The 19548-nt window shown below is 39.9% G+C and overlaps 1 protein-coding gene and 1 long non-coding RNA gene across 9 annotated transcripts in view; one reads left to right on the top strand and one right to left on the bottom strand.

The window, feature by feature from the left end:
* The window catches only part of LOC103457909 (MAM domain-containing glycosylphosphatidylinositol anchor protein 2), a 198895-nt gene that overhangs the window by 7149 nt on the left and 172198 nt on the right, over nucleotides 1-19548 (bottom strand). For all 4 annotated transcript variants that reach the window (XM_008398386.2, XM_008398385.2, XM_008398387.2 and 1 more), the window contains 5 exons: nucleotides 16699-16719; nucleotides 13686-13841; nucleotides 9516-9677; nucleotides 1268-1398; nucleotides 926-1022 (listed from right to left, as the gene is read on the bottom strand). In XM_008398386.2, the coding sequence (XP_008396608.1) occupies nucleotides 926-1022; nucleotides 1268-1398; nucleotides 9516-9677; nucleotides 13686-13841; nucleotides 16699-16719 (567 nt within the window). The remainder of the gene's footprint in view (nucleotides 1-925; nucleotides 1023-1267; nucleotides 1399-9515; nucleotides 9678-13685; nucleotides 13842-16698; nucleotides 16720-19548) is intronic.
* The window catches only part of LOC103457911 (uncharacterized), a 75997-nt gene that overhangs the window by 22592 nt on the left and 33857 nt on the right, over nucleotides 1-19548 (top strand). For all 5 annotated transcript variants that reach the window (XR_532499.2, XR_532498.2, XR_001776103.1 and 2 more), the window contains exon 3: nucleotides 12236-12337. This is a non-coding gene — a long non-coding RNA (uncharacterized LOC103457911). The remainder of the gene's footprint in view (nucleotides 1-12235; nucleotides 12338-19548) is intronic.

Here is a 19548-nt window from a genome sequence, read left to right as displayed (position 1 = left end):
ATTTACTTGTGTTAGATTTAACCATATTTGTTCTAAAGAAAAAGAAGTACCCTAGCTAGCAAGGACCTCGTTAAACTATCATCTGTATGGAAATAATAGTAAACTTTCCTTCTGAAACAAATACTTGATACCCTCAAACCTCAAACTATTCTCTTTAACACTTAAACTTGAGTCTTTATCAGCTTTTCTGAAGCTTACTACCAGGATAACATGAGTGAGAAATCACCTTTTAGTTCCTTCTGAGAAGCTGCTACATTTTTTCTCTTACATCACCCAAAGTCATGTAAAATTCATCATCTGAGATTGAATTCCATAATTCATAATCCTCTACCCTCAATCTGGGTGACCGGTCCTTTCACTTTCTATGGATTAATGTTGTCACTACTAAGCACAATGGATCCAAATAAATAAGAATGTAAAATAAAAACAGTGCAGTATCAAAAGCAATGCATCTGGCAGTCCAGATTTGCTTCTGCTTGATTTGTGTTTTTGATTATTTTTCTGCCACTTAAATAAATGGACATAATAGATAGGCTTGCTTTTGTTTGTGAAATATTTCAGCTCTACTCTCTTTCCGGCCATGAATAACAGGAATTAAATAAAAGCAGCAGCAGCAACAGCGTTTCCCCGGCTGACAATATGACCTTGTCAACTGCCGGCCATTTTCTGCGGCCCATTTTCTGTTTTTGTCTTGTTTGTTCCTGAGGTGCAATTACTGCACCCCACTCGGCCAGCAGCATGGCTATCGTTCATGTGATTACAACCTCGTTGCTGTGGCAACCATGTTCCCTCCATGAGAGGCTGGGCCGGCGCTGCCAACTGTCTGAGATTAGATTCTGTAAATCTCAAGTATGTCTGGCGATGCAAGCAGAGAATGTGGAGCTCAGATAGGAAGAAAGAAAGGTTGCAGGCGGGTGCTACTCACTGGGCGGTGGATCTCGACACTCCCCTTCTTCGAGCGTGATGTCGTCAATGGCGATGTCCCCCTCGATTCCCGGGCCCCGGATGCCTTCGAGAACAACCTACAGAGAGTAAAAAACAACTTTTATTATTACAGAAAGTCCCAGATGTCGGTGAAGCAGTGTAAATAGTATCCAATTAAAATATGTGAGCAGGTAACAGATGATTCAGTTACAAAGTACGGTACACCAAAACATAACACTTCGTTTCTAGTTCCATCAGCATCTGCAGAAAACAAATAATTTATAGACACAGGCAGAGACTCAGAGAAAGGGCGCTCACAGGATTGATTACTTTTTTGTCTCACCTGGAAGGACGATGTGGGATGGATGCTTACTTTGGCTTGCTTCCACCGGTCACCTTGGTTACCACTTAGTGACCACACAGGAGCCTCTAAGGTCATTTGGCCCTTTTGCTTTAGAAAGGCATTAAGTTTTCCTGTGCGAAGAAAAGCGAGAGAGTAAGAGTGACAAGCTTTCTCTCTTAGGCTATGCATCACAGTGAAATAACACTTACTTTAAGTGGATCATTATTACTAAAACACCAAACAATCTTTACCACCTATAAGGTTTCAGCTGTGTGAACTAACTGTGTGGATTTTTGGATTTTTAGTCCCGTCATCATTTCATTAAAATGGGTACAGAGATGCCCACACACAGGGCTAGACTAAATAAATAATAATAAAAAAAACTCAGACTGCCTTGTTTTTATGCATTTTCATTTGTTAGTTGGAATCCAAGTGAAGGTGTTAAACAATAAGCAAACAATGAAGTAAACTATCCAAGGGATGCAATTAGTCTGTTGTCTCTCGAATGTGCATTTTAGTCCAAGGTCTTCCTTTTCCAAACTCTAATAGCCGCGTACGCTATGAACGGTTTTGTTCTGCTTTGTCCACCAGCCCCCACAGCAGCAACACACTTTAGAGAAACACTAGTTCAAAACGTTCCACAAATCATTCCCGTGTAACAAGCAAAACTTAAGACACGAGAACTTTATCAAGACAAAGTTGTTTTCCAAGACCGAGTGCGACCAGATGCAGAGTCGCTTCCATGATGAATAAAACGGGAAACTAAATTAGGCACCAGCTGTGGTTTTACAGCCAAGTCAAGCAAGACATTTTACCAACAGTTTTATCGATTTTATTAAGAGAATCTGCAAGAACAGTAGACATTTTGTTATCTTTTTACTGTCAGGTTTCAAATTGGCCAGATACAAGACTATGATGATAAGCAACTAGTTTATTCGTGGGTTAAAACGATCCCTATAGTGAAGCATGGTAGTGACCGCATCATGGTATGTGAACACCTTTGCACTTTAACACTGAAGGATAGTGGAAATGAGCTTTTTGGTCAGAATTGAAGCCATACAAACAAGATTTTTCTTTTTCTAGTTGACAAATGAAAAAGAATCTAAACAGAGACGTGTGAAAGCTCCTCAATCTTGTTCCCACACACAAAGACTAGATTGTGTATTCAGGTCGCAGTCATTTAAATGGGAATTTAAGAGTTATAATATCTTCTGCTTCCAATCTCTTAAAATATTTATATTCTCTTGCACACAAAGCATAGCCAAGCAGTGACAAAGGTTAAACTCGGGTCGTATGAATCGATGCATTTATAAGGTGTTGCAAGTGAATCATTATTCTGTAGCTAATGATTATCCGGTCATATTGACATTCATGGGTGATGTGTGTTGAGAATATATGTGGCTAAAGCAGGTTTATTCCCAGAGGATAAAAAAATATGGTTGGTTCCTTTTCATTTGAATCAAACTCTTTCCACTCAGTTTGGGTGATTTTCCCTTAGCCAAACCTGTAGCATTATACAGAAATACTGGCTCCTGTTGATGCAGAAACCCCTACATGCCAGGTCTGAGCTGAAGCCTGCCTTCACAGAGACCTCCTGTCTGGCCTCGGGCTTTGATATGAAACTGGAAGATGATGACACCGAGTGCAACCACTTTACCCTTCCTCCGAAACACACCAATTGTGCAATTTATTTATATAATTCATTCTATTTTCCAAGCTGAATGTGCGAAAGCAAGCACTCTCCTTTTGTAGTCGGACCAGCAGGAGCGGCTTCCAAAGGTCCAAATGAGGTTAGCTTTAAAACCAACTGTGAAGCCCAACAGGACCACTCCTTTAGGGTCGAGCAAGTCTTAAGTGTGGCAAATTTCTGGCTTGGAAAGAAGCATCTAAGCACCGGCGGAACCGGTGAGCCAAAGCTGCAGCAGTTGCAATGGCAGCCTTGGGTTTAATACATCTTTTCCTCAGCAAGGTGTCTCATTACTGCTAAAAAAAACAACAACCAAAAAAAATATATCTATGTGAGAAATTGAGAGGAAGCTACACTGTATGTCTCTGTTCATAGTGTCTCATCAGCACAGCGCACACTTTCCCCAACGACAGCACAATCTCCTGTGAGAGATGAGCTCCCGCGCAAAACATGACCCGCGGTTTCATCTCCTGTTGGAGTGTTTAGGATGTAGGAGGTTTTCCTGCTGAGCAAGCGGGCTCACTTTTTCTTTGAACCCATCATGATGTAGGTGGTTATGTCAGTGTCATCACATCCTGAACAAAAAGGCGTGCGTTGTATACTCTTTGTTGTACCTGATTTTTTTTTTCCCTTCTTTTAAAGAGTACCGTTGGCAGCTTTGTGAACTTTAAAGAGATGCGAGACCTAAAAGATGTGAGTCTGGTGAAAAGTGAGCGATAGCTCCTGGAGATGTTTAATTACACACCGAAGACAAGAGAGAGGTGCAGTGAGAAGCAGTACCACCATACTTGCTAATAAAAGAAAAAGAGTTATTGCTACTAAAAAAGGTCAGGCTTTTGAACAGACGCACCAACTGTGCTTTGCTGGATACTTAATCCTATGAGCAGAATCCGATGTGGGCTCCAAAGTCAAACTTTGATGTGTGGCTCAGTAATTGAGTGTGACCTTGTCTCAGGTATACCTCCGCAAGCAAACTACGGAGGAGTTTCTTTGACGCCGTGTGTCGATGTGTAGGCAGCTCGCTATATTGACTGATTGTGGTTTTCAGCACGACTGCACCGAGTCCTGGCTTCGACTTCCTTAAACAGAGCGACCCAAACACATAAAAGCAGCAGGGTTGATAGAAAAAGCATAGATATGAACTTTTATTGGGCGTAACATTTAAAAAGACCTAATAAAATGTTTCACAAGACGTTTTCTGGTTGAACATTTTGACATTTTCACTAATATTATTAATATGGCCACAAACTTGAATGCATTTTTCTGTGACAAACCAAAGTACTCCAACGTAGCAAATGGGAAGAAAATGGTTGTCAAAAATGTTTTACGAAATCAAATTCTTGTGTCAATTCTTATTGGGAAACGGATCAGAAAATTCAATGAGACCGAATGGAGGGAGTTTGTGAAGATCAAATGATCTCGTATTATGACAGCTTTTCCACCAGATTTTCTAAACTTTCACTGGGCCATTTTAAAGATACTACGCTTTAGGGTCAACATTCCTCTTTCCACTTTACGTTCAAATTGTTTGCAGTATCCAACATATTTCCTTCCTACATTGCTTCGTAGTTAGCTCCATCCATCTTCAAATCATCTCTGACCAGCTCCATTGTTCTTGCAAAAGGCCAAATTTATAAAATAGTCGACCTCTAAAGGCAACCTGCTGCACTATAGCCTACTGCTTAGGTCATCAGTAAAAGTACACGTTACACATACAGACTTTTCACTTCACAATTTGGAGCTTGTTTGCTTATCAAGTAGAATTTCAATACAATAATTTGAAATTTTGGGTTGTAATTTAAAAGATCCAAACATTCAAGGTGTATTAATACTTTTTCCAGCTACTACAGAACACTGAGCAGCCAAAGTCCCGAGCGATTTTCTCTGCTGGCTGTAGAGACGGTATACTAAACAAAGCGTAGCTATGGACGGCATGAGCCGGGTTTGAAGTCCTTGACATTTAGCCCATTCATCATACCACACCATAGTCTGGGCATGGATTTCACCGCAGACAGGGAGGGCAGGGAAGAGAAGGTCTGGCTGGCGATCAATTTGAGCAAATTGGAAATGTCACGGCCTACTCAACCTCGGCAGGGAGCCGGAGGAGCTCTCATCTCCCCCGCTGAGCCGCCCCGCCAACACCTCTATCCTTATATTCTCCCGACTGCCCTCACTTCCACCTCTCCAGATGTTTGGTCCGGCCCCCCTGCCAGGACACTTCCACTCTGCATTTCCAGTGGGGAAGCCCAGAAATGTGGCTGAATTACAGGTGCATCCATGTTTCCGTATGCATCAGATTTCATCAGGAATTTCAGTCTCAACAAAACACTGCCAGGTAGAGTATGAAATTACTTCATTATATTTACATTTGCCTCCTTACAAAGTTCTATTACATTTTTGTCAAACTTGATGTTAGCAAAAAAAAAAAAAAGCTGTTTTCAAAAAAAAAAAAAGTTAAAGCTGTGTTTAGTTTCACAATTCACACCTACGCTTCATTACTCCCGGACCACAATTAACAAATCTCATTAACCGAACCAGTGTGATGACGCGAATTCGCTAAAAGATCTAAAAGAGCAACATATTACGTAACATAAAGACATTCAAGAACAGAGAGGAAACAAAATCAATGGCATCAATAATTCTGGAGAAGGTTAAAGAGACATTTCAAACTCAATAAAACACAGTAAGAGTAATTGTCCAGAAATGGAAAGAAAATGAAAAAGTTGTGGCGAATGAACTAGGTGTGACTGGCCAATCATATTTACCCCGGAAGCTCATCACTGACTCATCCAGGAGGCGACAAACCAACCCGACCCAAATCATTTGTACCTCAGCGCTGCCTCGGTTGAACTCAGTGTTTGTCATTCAATAGTAAATAAACCAAGGAAAAATGGCAGCTAAGACAATAACTGCAGCAGGAACAAAGGATCATCTGACATTTCCCCCAAAATATCTTAATGACCCACAATATCCTCTGACTGATGAGAAAAGAACTTTATGGAAGGTGTGAATTTAGTAAGATATCAGATAAACCTACCGCAGCATTACAGTTGAAGAACATCACACTGACAAAATGCCACTATATTATTTTGGAAACACACCTGCAGCAACACTTTGCTATGTGGCAGTCCCAATGTAATATATCAAAAATGTTTTCTCATTATGCACAACACTTTGCAAAATGTAATCTCAATAGGACTTACTTGCATAAATCACAGGAGGTAACAGTTTGAATTTAGTCAAAGCGAATCAATAAATTGTCACTGATAACAGAGGAAATTGACCTCTGTTAACTCTGCTCTATGATTCATTTTATGCTATAATTATATTATGTGCTTAAGCCCTTGAAACCTTGACTCCTTTTGGACTTTTGGTTCTTTTCATGTCTCTATATTTTTTATGATTCGACTACAAACAGCTCTGCTTTGAGCCTTTGGTAGCCTTCAAACTTTGTCCTCTTTTTAATACTTTTAAGCCACACAAATGGATTTTTGACATAAAAAACTGTGTTAGTTTTAAATGCACCTTAATTTAAAAGGAGAAACCTTCTTGTGCATAGAGTCCTTTAATACTACAAATGTTTTTCTGGGTTTAAATTGCAGAGGAGCCGGCCAACGACTCAAAATTTGTTCCAGCTATACAGCCTCATTTGAACGTCACCCAGCTAAATCCTGCAGACCTTAACAAAGAGCCCACATGGGCTCTTCTCTTTCTAGACCTTCCTCCACCTGGTACAATTTGTTAAAAGTCACATTCAGCCAGACCCCCTGCCCTGACTTGTTCTCTCTCCTCGTCCCGCTTTGCCAACTTGGCCCCACATTCAGGGACTGAGCAAAAGACCCATTTCTCCTTTGAATTATGCCAAATCTCCAATTGTTCAGCTCTGATCATTCTGTTCTCAATCAACCAAAGTCCTGATCCACTGTTCCCACTGACCAGTCAGCTGGTAGAAATGCCAGATTCTTCAATGTCACTTTAATGTGATTTGTTTATAATACTTTGTGGGGACCATTTTCCTGATACATACTACATTGTGGGGACCCACTGCTCATTGCTTGACCCCACAAGTGGAAACGCTGTTTTTGGGTGAGGGGTTAGATATAGGACTAAGGTGTGAATTGAGGGTTAGATATGTAATGGTTAGGGTTAGTATAAGGGTACGGTTTATGCTGTAGAAATGAATGGAAGTCAATGGAAAGTCCCCACACAGATAGCTATGCAAACATGCGTGTGTGTTTCTTAAAGCTATCATCCCTGTTATCTTGGATGTCTGCTAAAAGAGTCTGGGATCATTAGTAGTTTTAGCCATGTCTATAAAATTCATGTTTAAGGTAAGGTAAGGTAATTTTATTTATATAGCACATTTTCAGCAACAAGGCAATTCGAAGTGCTTTACCTCAGCACTCAGGCAAAGTTTAAATTTAAAATGAACATTTGTAAGTTGTACCAGTGCATTATTTAAATGCTACTGAAGTCCACAGATTTTATTTTGATGGACTTTAAATGAGACCTCCATTTAGCTGCTTAGCTCGCTCCCCATATTTTGTCAAAAGGTTCAACTCAAAGATTTCACTCAACACAACAAATGAGATTGTTTCTTCCATAGCTCCATGTACTTTTTGAAAGTCCACCAATACAAACTTTTTTACATTCTTTGAAAGTAAAATTAGGGATTTCAGGCATAATCTTCCACCTCCACCCCTTCTCTCTTCTTCCACTTATATTTTTCTCAATCTAGTCATTATTTACGCCCTGAGACAGACTGGCGACCTGTCCAGGGTGTACCCTGCCTCTCGTCCGGAATGTCAGCCGGAGATAGGCAACAGCACCTCCCGACCCCACTAAGGGAAAAGGGTGTAAAGAAAATGGATGGATGGATGGATAATCATCGTTTAAACGAGTACGTTTTCAGGATGTTAGTCTAGAAGCCCTGTCAATATTCTCCCAACCTTCCAATGTTTTTATTGTAATTGAAATCAATATTATGGATATTGTACATTTTTCCCTCATAATCATCATTGTTCCCGCTTCTTTTAAACAGACTGGGCTCCTTGAGAAACCCAGGTTACTCTTGAAAACCAGATTGTTATTTGTCCAACAACTACAGTGATATCTCTTAATTACCTTTTAACTCAGATATCTTAGAAAAATTGATGGTTGACCAACTGATGTCTGTTTTTCTGGATCAAAAAAATTATTTTGATAAAAGCAAATCTGGTTGTCGTTAAATGCATCTAACTGTGAAATATATCTAACAGGCACTTGGTAACCTACTGTTTTAACCTTTCAGCAGCCTTTGGCACTGTCGATCACACCATCTTAATTAAATTAACTCCCTTACTTACTCACTAAACAAAAGTGTAGAAATTAATCTTTCTTTAAAGCTACACTGTACTTTTTACTGTTTTTAAGCAAAAAGTAGAGCGTATAGCTAGTCTTACTTGAGTAAAATGTCTGGACGATACTCAGTGAGAAACTTCACTGAATGAAGAAGAACACTGAATTACTTTCATTTTGATCTTTAAAATACCAAAATTTCCACATAAATTTATATTTTGGTCTGTCTGGTGATCTAACTTTACTCAGAACTCGATCGTAGCCTATTTACCAAATACTTTTTTTACTTTTACTGGAGTAATTTCTTTTTCCTTGAGTAAAAATACGTTGAAGTAGTGTCACTCTTACTTAAGCACAACCTTTGGGTACTCCACCCACCTCTGAATGGCCCCTGACGATAGGAGGTAAACCCGAGGTAGCGATTTCACCACAAATAGCCTTCAACTGAGTCTGTTTTGGTGTGGCAGAAGTCGTCTTATCCACATCCCCTAAATGCACAAACACTACAAACAGCATGTACTCAGAGAGCAAGGAGTGCTTGCGGTCGACTGATTGGGTCCCCGGTGAAGAGTCACTCACGAGCGGCAGAGTGCTCCTTCAGTCGCTCCACTATCTTCAAATGGGCCATGCAAGGTTGTTATCTATATTCAGAGATGAATGTTAAGAGCTAATGCCCAGGATCTTTGTACGCACCTTTGAGGAGGTTTGTTGCAAAAGTGAGATACCTTTTGCTTGAGACATCTGTCAAACGCACTTGCTAAATTTAAGCTTCAAAGCACAAATCTCCAACCTGCAACCGCCATCGATAAAAAAAACCCTGTTTGCTACAAGACAAATTCTGTTCTCTGCAGCAAGAGTGCTGTGCTTTCTCCAAAACATTTCATTCCTTCAAATCAGAGACCCAGAGATAAGTTGGGAATTACACGATTCGGTAAATAAAACAAGCTTTCATACGTCGTTCTTGACGAACTTGGTTGTTGATGAACTTCGGTGAATCTCCTTGATTTAGCCAAGAATTGCAACTTCATTAGAGCTCACACTGTGGCAAGTAAACATGAACAACACGTCCTTCAAAGGGTCACGGTAATTATTCTTTTCTTCAAGTGTGTTTATGATTTAATTAAGATAATCCCTCAATGCGGATCGACTGCTATTTGTTCCAGAAAGTAACACAGATATTTTTGTTGTAGAAGACGCAGAGTTAGTACAAGAAGCATGTCTTACCTATGTGTTTCCCGTACATGTGGTAGAAGAAGCCAAAGCAGTAGGCAGGCGGGTTGGTGATGCCGTAAGGGTTTTTGGGTGCGATGTTGAAAAAGGGGCTTACGAGCCGTGCCTGATCTCCTTCTTTACGTGGCCTGGACGTCTCAATATACATGTAGAAACCTTAAAGAAACAGGAGCGCATTTTTAAAATGTGTGAAACAGTCTTCTATGCGTAAAAAGTACAAACAGGCAAAGAAAGAGGAAACATTTTAAATTGTCTTGCTCAGAAGAGAAACCTTATTGAACTCATAGTAGGTCAACAACAAATCAACTTACAACAGAGATCCTCAACTTAACATCGTCACTAAACTCCAGTCAGTCGATCAAAATAACATAAAATCAACACAAAAGCAGTAATCTGTCTATAATATTGATTATAAAAAGTTATCTGTGATATAAATAAAGTGAGAAGCCCAAACATGGTGCTCTGAAACTAAGACAGGACACTTTTCTCAGTATAGTGAATAAGACAATATTTTGAGGTCAAATATAACCTAAGGCACTATTTGTTTTAAATTCAATCTTAGTGTTATCTATTAATAATTAATTTTATTACAATTCGGAGACATAAAAAAGTGCACTGTGTAAAAAATAAGCAATGGTTATAATATTACACTCTTACCAATTATATTCCTATAGTTTTCTACGGTTTGCACCAATAAAGCGTCCCAAGTTTTGATCATAAAACTTCCAAAAACAGCAAATGGGCCCAACGACAAACCTATTGATTGTTTCTTAATATCAACTGTTGTTCAACTCTGTGACAGATAAATGGAAACTAAACCTTCCTTGTGCGAGATAACGTGGTTTTCTTTGAAGTCCTCTTTTTGCTCATCGCGGAAGCCCGGAGCCAATCAGGCTGATAACATGTGGGCTAAACTCACACTCTTTCGGTCTCACATTCGTGCACAGTGCACCAGCAAAGAGACTTCTTCTTCTCCTGATTGTGTCTGAGCGAAATAATCTGAAGCCAATCTGCACCCTGCCACAGGCACAGGGAAGGTAGCGAGTGAGCAGCTCCACGCCCCTGCAGCCAAACTCAAATGGAATATCTCCCTCTGTTGAATCTCATATCAGATAATTATACGCAGAGAGGAATCGGCCTGGTAATGAAATGCCGGACATTTGGAAACCATTAGGTGATTAAAGCCAATGCATTATTTACTGCTCCAGCAGCTGCCGGAGCCACAGCAGCATAATAGGCATTTATATTCCATCACAGATAACAACCATCAGAGCTCTCGTATGGAAATCCTCAGACTGATTCAAACGTATCTGGGTTTTAATGGTTCTGTCCTGACTGACTTAGTTAATTCATGGGCCATGGGGATGGCGAGATTACTTCAAAAATAAGTAATGGAGACTGCACATTGCTGGAGTGAGATGTGACGCCGCCGTAAACGTCTCCCGTGCAATCAGACATAGAGTGATACAAACTTATTCAGCTCGTCAAAAAACAACTGACATAAGGGACCGAAATAGTCAAAACAGTCGCAATATGCTTGTGCTGGCACATCATTAACACAATAATCACAACATGTTTCTGTGCACTGCGGGAGCTTTGTGTTATCTTACACAATTTACACCGCGGCGTCATAGTTGTGTCAATGTTTAAATGGATGCATGGTTGTGTGTTTTGCAGCTACGCTTACAGCCGTCAGCAGTGATCACCAAGGAGCAGAGTGGGTTTGATCTGATGGGTTACCATTATGCTGCTTGTGCAACACAATGACATTTATGTAAAAACCAGGCATGTTCATCCTCAGTCAGTTGCAGAAAGAGCAGTTAAGTATGTAGGTTTTCTTCGGTGTCTGTAATTTAATAGCTTGCTGAGGAGTTTTCAGAAGCAAATAATTATATTTGTGTTACTGACACATTCCCAGTTCTCTGTATGAGAATCTGACCGAAAGGCAAAAACATGTATTTAGCAGCAGACGCATAAACATCCAATCGTTAACTGACTGGATGTCCAAAAAGATCATTAAAATAGTTCTTCTTTTGTTTGTACTGGAGATATGTCTGGTACTTAGAAAGCTTGTTTTGATGGTTGTTCAGCATAATGAATTAGCCCTCCACGAGTAAAGATGTTTACAAAAGGCTTACCTGTGTTGTTATTAGGATTTTGAGAAGCCAAGGTGCCCTGTGTCGCTGCAGTTCTCATACACTGAGCGTTAAGAGATTTTTTTTTACCTCCATTCTCATCAGTGTGTGTGGTTGTAAAACAACATGGGTCCTTGTCCAGCCTTGTGAGTCATGCAATAGTTTATTTATTTATTTTTAAACTATTGCTTGGACTATAAATTGCTTGGGCAATTTTAAATGAGTAGCTATTTTAGTTATAGACATTTTTGCCAAATAAAGATTCTCGCTTTGCTTGAATGCCATGCTCTACATTGCTTTGAGATTTGAAAGATCTTTATTTTGTCATATTTAAAATCTGCAGTCATAGAAAGCGACATTATGCTACATGCAGAACAGTTTCCTTGCAGAATAAGTCAAACGGTTTATAAGTTGACAAATATTTCAATTGTATTTTGTACAACTGCCTTTTAAACTTCTCCACGGTGAAACGTTTGGGTGTCCTTGCATCAACTTCTCAGAACTGAACAATAATATAAGTGTAACATAAGTCAGGATTAGAAGTTTTTTTTTATTGCGTTGTCTTTTGCTTTTGTTCAGGTGTTGCTTCACACATTTCATGCCAAAAAAAAAAAAAGAATCTGGGGCACGGAGCAGGACCGAAGAGGAGAGAGAGACGGAGGAAATTCAAGTCTTCTTGAGGTAAGAGTCATTTCACTGACTCCAAAGTCTCTTTGCCTGGGTTTATGTTGACTGACAGAAATTTGAAAAGAAACAGCAAAAGCAAATGACATAGATTAGCATGGCTAGCCAACAACTAATGGTGTCACCCAGGACATTGAGCTGTTAGTTCAATACCATTAGTTTACAAAGTCATTCCACCATCGTGCTAAATTACTCAAAGGAATAGTGACCTTAATGGATATGCATAATTTCAACAGATCTAAAACAGGAAAGTTAACCCGATTTAATGTCAGAGAGTGAAAATAAAAAGGTTATGAGACTTTATATACAGTGTAAACATTCAGCTTCAATTGAATATCTGGTTCAACAAACTCATATGTTTTTTTTAAAGGATAAAAAGTTTAGTTTTGTCATAGAGTAGAATTTTTCCACACATTTCTACTGGATGATTTTGTAATAATATCTGCTATACCTTTCATGTGTTCTGTCAATCTAAGCTAATATGTTCTCAGGGATTAAATCACACCAAATATTCACTCAAAACATTTAGGATGAAAAAAAAAAACATTTAAAAAACTTTTGAACTTACAATTATCTACTTTGTAAGTTATCTACTTTGTAAAAGCTAGTAAGAAGTGAATGTTTTATTTTCTTCTGAAGATCAGCATTGCTTAAAATCTGCACAGCAAGACAAGAAAGCTTGGCTTTTGCAACCGTTTTGAATTTCTAGAAATAAAAAGTCTGAACTTTTCAGGGAGGTGCTGGTTATGACACCATCACTTCTTTCCAGACTCCAAGTCTTACTCGTGTATTCTGAGGCTCTGTCTGTGTCGGAGCGGCGAGCTTGTTGTGAAGTGATGATGAGTGGACATGAGCAGAAGCACTTTATAAATTTTTTACCCCACCAAAAAACCCCCAGCTATAATATGTGCATATCTATCTGAAATGTGTCATCATTTATGACCTGGAAGGCAGTTCTGTGGTTTTATCTGCGCTCTCCCAGCGAGCGGTTAAAAGTGCACGGAGGATGCTGTAGTCAAAAATAAAATCAGCACTCAAACAAACTCGGTGCTGCATTTTTATGGCTTCCCGGTGACGTGCCTGCACAGCCTAAATTAGATTAAACAATTATGAAGAAAAGCAAACACAGCAGTGAAACTGAACGATTTCTTTAATATTCCTGTTGAGAGATTATTGTAAATAAGATCACCTTTCACAGATTTTATAGAAAACACTGCACCGTGTGAAGAATTATACTAATAAAAATAGATAAGTTTGCAAACATCCCTCCCTTCATCAAGTATAAAAAAAAAATCACTTTTTGGCGAGAGAAGCTTAGTGAACGGGCAAAACTCGAACCACTCACCCTGCTTGGATCCAGTGTGGTCCGCGCTGGGGCCGGTGTTGGGTGTGTACTTTGTGTCCCGGGTGGCGGCGCTGTGCCTTGTCCAATCAAAATCATCGTTCTTGTCCTGGGTAAACATGCAGATCGGCTCTTCCTCAAAGCTGCAGTGGAACTCCCCTGGAGATTGGCAGAGAGCACACCCGGGCATTCGCGTCATCGCAAAAAGAGAGAGAGCGGAGGACGGCACTAACTGCCTGGAAGCTACAGCGATGCGTGTGAGCTGCAAGACGCCTGCTGTATATTTATGAGCTTTCCTGTAGTGTCTCTGTCTCAGGAGTACATACAACAATCTATGTCCTAATTACATCATGAAATGTGGTGCAAAGGGTTTCTAAATTAAGACCTGACCTCTGCTTGACTGTAGAGAACGTGCCGCTCAACATTTTCAACCTTTTTCCTGACGGTGGCAGGCGATGCAGTGAGCTGATGCAGATGCGGTACTGAGAAACGTATGGAAAAGCACGCTTGTGTTTGTGTGTGTGTGCGTGAAAAGGCATGTCATTACTGAGGCCTCAAAGAAAAATATTCAACTATGCACGAGTCCCATGTGAAAACATTATTTTTTTTACAGGTTTTGCAAGGGGTTCGACATAGCTAAAATCAGTTCTTTTAACATTACTGGGTAAAAAGATGAGACGGCTGTCTTTGGAGGCCCAGTGAGGCTTCATTTGTACACACACTCTGTGTGTGATGGGTTTGGAAACCCACGTCATCTCAATCACACCTCATCCTCGAGGTGCTCTGCAGGTGGAGCCACCGAGGCCCCTGCTCTGCTTTTTTCTCCGCACCTCGCCGTGCCCCTTTGACAGCAATTTTTATTTTTTTTAAAGTGGAGCTTGCTGAGAGAATGAAATGGAATGAAAGGGTAATTGTAACTCTTATATGAGGTTATGAAGGGTCACTTTGACGGGAACGTCTAACAGCGGATATGTTAATGAATAGTCAGAAATCCCACGCAAAAAAACAACCGAGAAAAAAAAAAAAAAAAAGGCAGAGTTTTGGTTTAATGAGGGCAGAGCAGTGGGATCGGCGGTGTCGAAACCTCCATTTAATCCGCAAAACAAACAAAGCTAAACACATAATCAGAGGACACGGCAGTGGCGAGCAGCGTCCTCAAAGAGACGGTAAACTGGGAGCATTTAGATGCAGGATGTGGCCACGTGAGCTGATAAATATTCATTGATTTATTAAAACGTGGCCAGCAGCAGCTTGGAGTGGTGACCTTGCGAGGAGCAGGATCCGCAGCTTTTACTCAGGTAATGGAGCCGACGTCGACGGAGGTACTTTGGTGGGTGGATCGACAGAAGAAGAGAAGAGGGCATGGATGCCGGGAGAGCGCCAGGCGAGAGACAGAGAGGAGAAAGCTGCGTTTGCAGGCACTCTTGACTTTTTTCCTCGCAGGCACACAGATTTAAATGTAGGCCTGGTGTGAGACATTAACGCCCCCATCCGCTCTGAGCTAAACGAAATGTTTCTGCCTCCCGCGCCCGAGAGGGAGGCGAAGATTTGGAGAATAGGTAGAGGGATTGGGGGTCGTAAATGGAGGCGTGCAGGTAAGATAGTCTCCTACGGGGATTTGGATAATGATGCCGGTGATTAGGATGTTTGTTTCTGTGCTGGCGATGTTTGCGTGAACATCCACCAAAATATAAATCAGCTGCATATAAATATATAATAGCAGCAACGCATGGCAGCTCACCACAATACAGTAGACAGTGATTAGGATTCTCGGTGGAACACATAAAGTGAATAAGTTTTTGTGTAAAAATGCGCAACAAATGAGACGGAACATTACAATGAAAACTCACTGAATGGGGAAGGTGCACAAAAATACAAACATTTTATCCAAACTGTTTAATTTCACTCACGGATTATTCACACCATCCAACACTGTTTTGTGGTAAATTCATTTATCTGGATATGAAACTACATTGAACTACATTTACAGATGACTCAACCTTTCACACAACCTGAATCTACTAGATAAACTAAACTCAAAGAGAAAAAATAAGAAATTTAAATAGATTTTAAGATACAAATCATTGAATTTTTTTCTTGGAAAGTTTTGCAATTAGTGCATCATTTTATGTTAAACCAGTAGTTCTCTGTTGGATCTAATAAAGGTGCAATGATATTGTAATTAGGAGTTGTGAGAGCGACATCTTCATTGTTATCTAGTCGCTGTCAACTTGTGACTGTCTGATGAAGTAAATGTGAGTTAATATCAGGGGCCCTGATGTGAAGACTAGTGGCTTTAAGCTCCACACTCAGTTCTGTCTATGACTGAAGCTCCATAGCTACAACTTTTGTAAAAAAAAAATAAAAAAAAAAAAGGAGCCAGACCTTGAGACATGCCAACAGCTTCAATCAATAAAAACTCTGAAAACACTCATTTACAAAAGCATCCAAAGAGCCTCAGTCTCTCTTAATCAGTTTGTCTGGCTGGACTTTGGAAACTCAGCAGAATGAACAACAAACTGTGACTGACTGACAGATGAAATATGATTTGCAAACACAGTGAGCATGCACGTAATGTAAAAAAAATAAGACGACTATGTTTCAATAAATGTGAAAATACCACTACTGACTGACTGCTAGTTGCTGACGACGCTGAAGTTAGCATTTGCTTGGTAGCTAGCAGTAATGAATATTTCAGAGGTTTGACTCCATTTGATCAGCTCATCTATCATCTTAAATTTGGCTTTAGGCTTATTTTAGATTGAGGCAAACATTGAGATATCAAAATGAGTTATCAATCAGTTTTTAAACATGTCACATCTTAAAAGACTCCATTAGGTGATATGGTATAAAAATCTCACAGTACATTGACTATTGAAACCTAAACTGGGATATTTCACTATGTGGAATGTGATAAAAACTGATTCTTAGTTTCCCCCCAGATATTAGTAGAGTCTAGTCGTGCCAATGCTTTTATACACTCTTTTGCAAAACGTAGAGAGAAAATGCTACTTACTCAGGTGAGGGTTGATGGGAGCTGCGGAAGAGAATCACCAGAGACACGAGTTAGCACAGAAGATCACAGCAGTCTGTCAACACATGAGCCATTTTTAAAAGAAAAATACAGACATGCAGAAAGTAGAAGCACCCAGTTTTGAAATACTTTGTGTTATTTGCGGTAGAATCAAGTGCAGAGTGATGCACGAGTACGTATGTACAAAGCTGGAGCAGTGATGGGATGTAAAACTCAGCCCATGAATGACTGAAAGTATAATATCACAACAGATGAACAATAAAAAGAGGGCTGCAGCAATCCTCTTCAACTTAACGTGATGATTAGAGAGTAGAGCAAGAAAAAAAAAAGATATCTGAGATTTCAGAAAGAAAAGGTGGCAGCAATCATTCCCCGACTGTTATCTAATGTAAAAGAAAGGATTAGGAAGACGGCCTGATCGCATTAATAAGCTTATAACGCAGCCGGTTGTCATTACTGCCGTTTACCGGCGCTGCCGACGTTCTCATCCAAGGTGACTTCCATTTAGAAAGCTAAGCCTGTTTTACACGTCCATTAAGGAGCCAATAAATTTAAAAAATGACTAATAATCGCAACCATGGCAGCTAATCAGCTCCATGGAACATCTCGTCTGTGTTTACAAAAGCCGTGGTTTTAGAAACTTGTAGATTAAATGTACCCGGGTCTCGGTGAGGTTCTGTTTGCATTTCGTTCACCTGCAGCACGGTTCAGCGCGCTCCTCATTGATAATTTAAAAAGCTACCGCCGAAGCAAACACATAAAGGTCAAGGGCATCATACAGAGCACAAGCCAGTTAGTTGGCACTTCACTTTTTGCAGATTAAATACCATTTAACCTGTCTGGAAGATTCATGAGCATTTTCGTGATCGATCGCCGAGCGGCTGAATAGATGAGATACATCAGCTTTGCTACAAAAAAAAAACCATGTTGCTGTGTGATTTATGAAACCTTTCTGTGCAAGGGAGGAATTGATTTTAATCCAGCCAATTAAAGGAGGCAACAACAAATCATTCCTACAAAGGAAAACATGCAGTGAAGTGTGAAGAAGTATTGAAATGCTGGAATGTTTTTTAAAGCAGTAACTCGAGTAGTCATTTCTGTTTATTATGCTGCTAATAGAAATGTATGTTACTTGTAGAGAAAAGAAAAAACCTTATAGAGAAAAGTATAAAAAAAAAACATTGCATGAGAGCAACCACTTTTACTCTGCGTCCTCATCCTAATAATATATGATGCCAAATACACCTGCATACCAACAATCACAGCTTTTAAAAAAAAAAATTATATTGAACCCACTGGGCTGCAGAAAGGCACACAAATTACAGAAGGGCAGGAAATCATCCGAGCTGTGGCAGAGAAAATGTTTTAAGAGACAACTTACAGCCTCGGGCTTGCAGAGAGGATGCAGAGTTTTCCGACAAATCTCAGCCTCTCTCTCGCTTCTTCCCCCCTCAACCTCCTTTCCCCCGCCCCGCCTCCTCCCAAATCCTTCCTGCACTCCTCCACCTCCCTCTCTCCTCACCCTCCTTCCTCTTTCCGACTCTGCGGTTAAGAAAGTATGTTTTGTTGTCATATTTCTTACCTGCAGCTTCTCTTGGCTGATGCTCTGTGCCCGAGTCCAGATTAATGTGTCTGCTCAAGCAGCGTCTTCCCCCCACTGAGGAACTCAAACTGAGCAGTGAGCAGGGCCCTGAGGCTTTTTAGCTACTGTCGTGTGCGCGAGCGTGCTCTCCAAAACACATACGCACAGATAATTTAACTTCTATTGTAAAAAACCCCAACAATTTGGAATATGAATTAAAGACAAAAATTTAATACTTTTACGCCGAAGAACTACTCCAGACTTTAGAGTGCATGGATCTTTATAAATGTTTGAGCCAATTGTTTTTCTGTATTTAAAACCTGAGAGCGTATGATCAAATTTATAGGCGTCCTCAGGAATGCATGTTTGTTTTTTATTAAAGAATTAATTTGGTAGTCGTATAAGAGAGCAAATTCCAATCTCTTGATACACTAAAATTAGTCCATATATTTAACAGGCATTATATGAATTCATAATAATGTAAATATAAACATCTGCAGCCAAGGAGTTTGATTTTTAGACTCATTAACAATTTCTGCTTTCAACAGGGTGCTTAAAATCCCCTTACAAGAAGAACCCATGTGTTATCTTGTTAGATAATGGGTGTAACCATAGTAACACATGCAGGAAAGCATTAAACATATTTATAATGGGAAGAAAGAACTTTTATCACAAGAACATTTTAAATCTTGCCTGAACCCAACCGATACCATGATTAAACGTAAATAAAACAAACAAAAAAAAAAACACATCTTCATATTCTATTAACGCAACCTGCCTACTTTGATTTTTTGATTTCATAAAATCAATCAAACAATAATCTGTGCATCTTTTTTAGAGCACATAAGCGACCAGCGTATTCATATAATATGCCAAGAAACATGGAAAAAAATTAATAAATAAGAAGCCAAACAACAAATGTAGCCCTTCGGCTACTGAACATTAAATATGTGAAGATTTACTTTCTGTTACCAGTGAAGCACAAGTCCAGAATATGTCCGTCTTGGTAACAAATGTGTCTGAATGAACAAAGTCCTAAGCTCCCAAAGCAAAACTAGAAAAGCACGAACCGTGCTGTCTGCAAGGAGGGAGAAAATATGCAGCAACTTTGGGATCTGGCAATTAGCTGCAGGAAGCCAGTAATGTAAAGCCTATGGTAATTAGTGATGAAGAACAGGTGGGTTGATTTACTGATGAAATAAACAGTGGGACCTGCAGGACATTGAGCCGTAAGCTGGAGGGATGACAAC

This window comes from Poecilia reticulata, linkage group LG21, assembly GCF_000633615.1.
Source record: "Poecilia reticulata strain Guanapo linkage group LG21, Guppy_female_1.0+MT, whole genome shotgun sequence".
NCBI classification, from domain to species: domain Eukaryota; kingdom Metazoa; phylum Chordata; class Actinopteri; order Cyprinodontiformes; family Poeciliidae; genus Poecilia; species Poecilia reticulata.
Note: the sequence above shows the minus strand (reverse complement) of the source record. Positions and strands in the feature narration are given on the sequence as shown.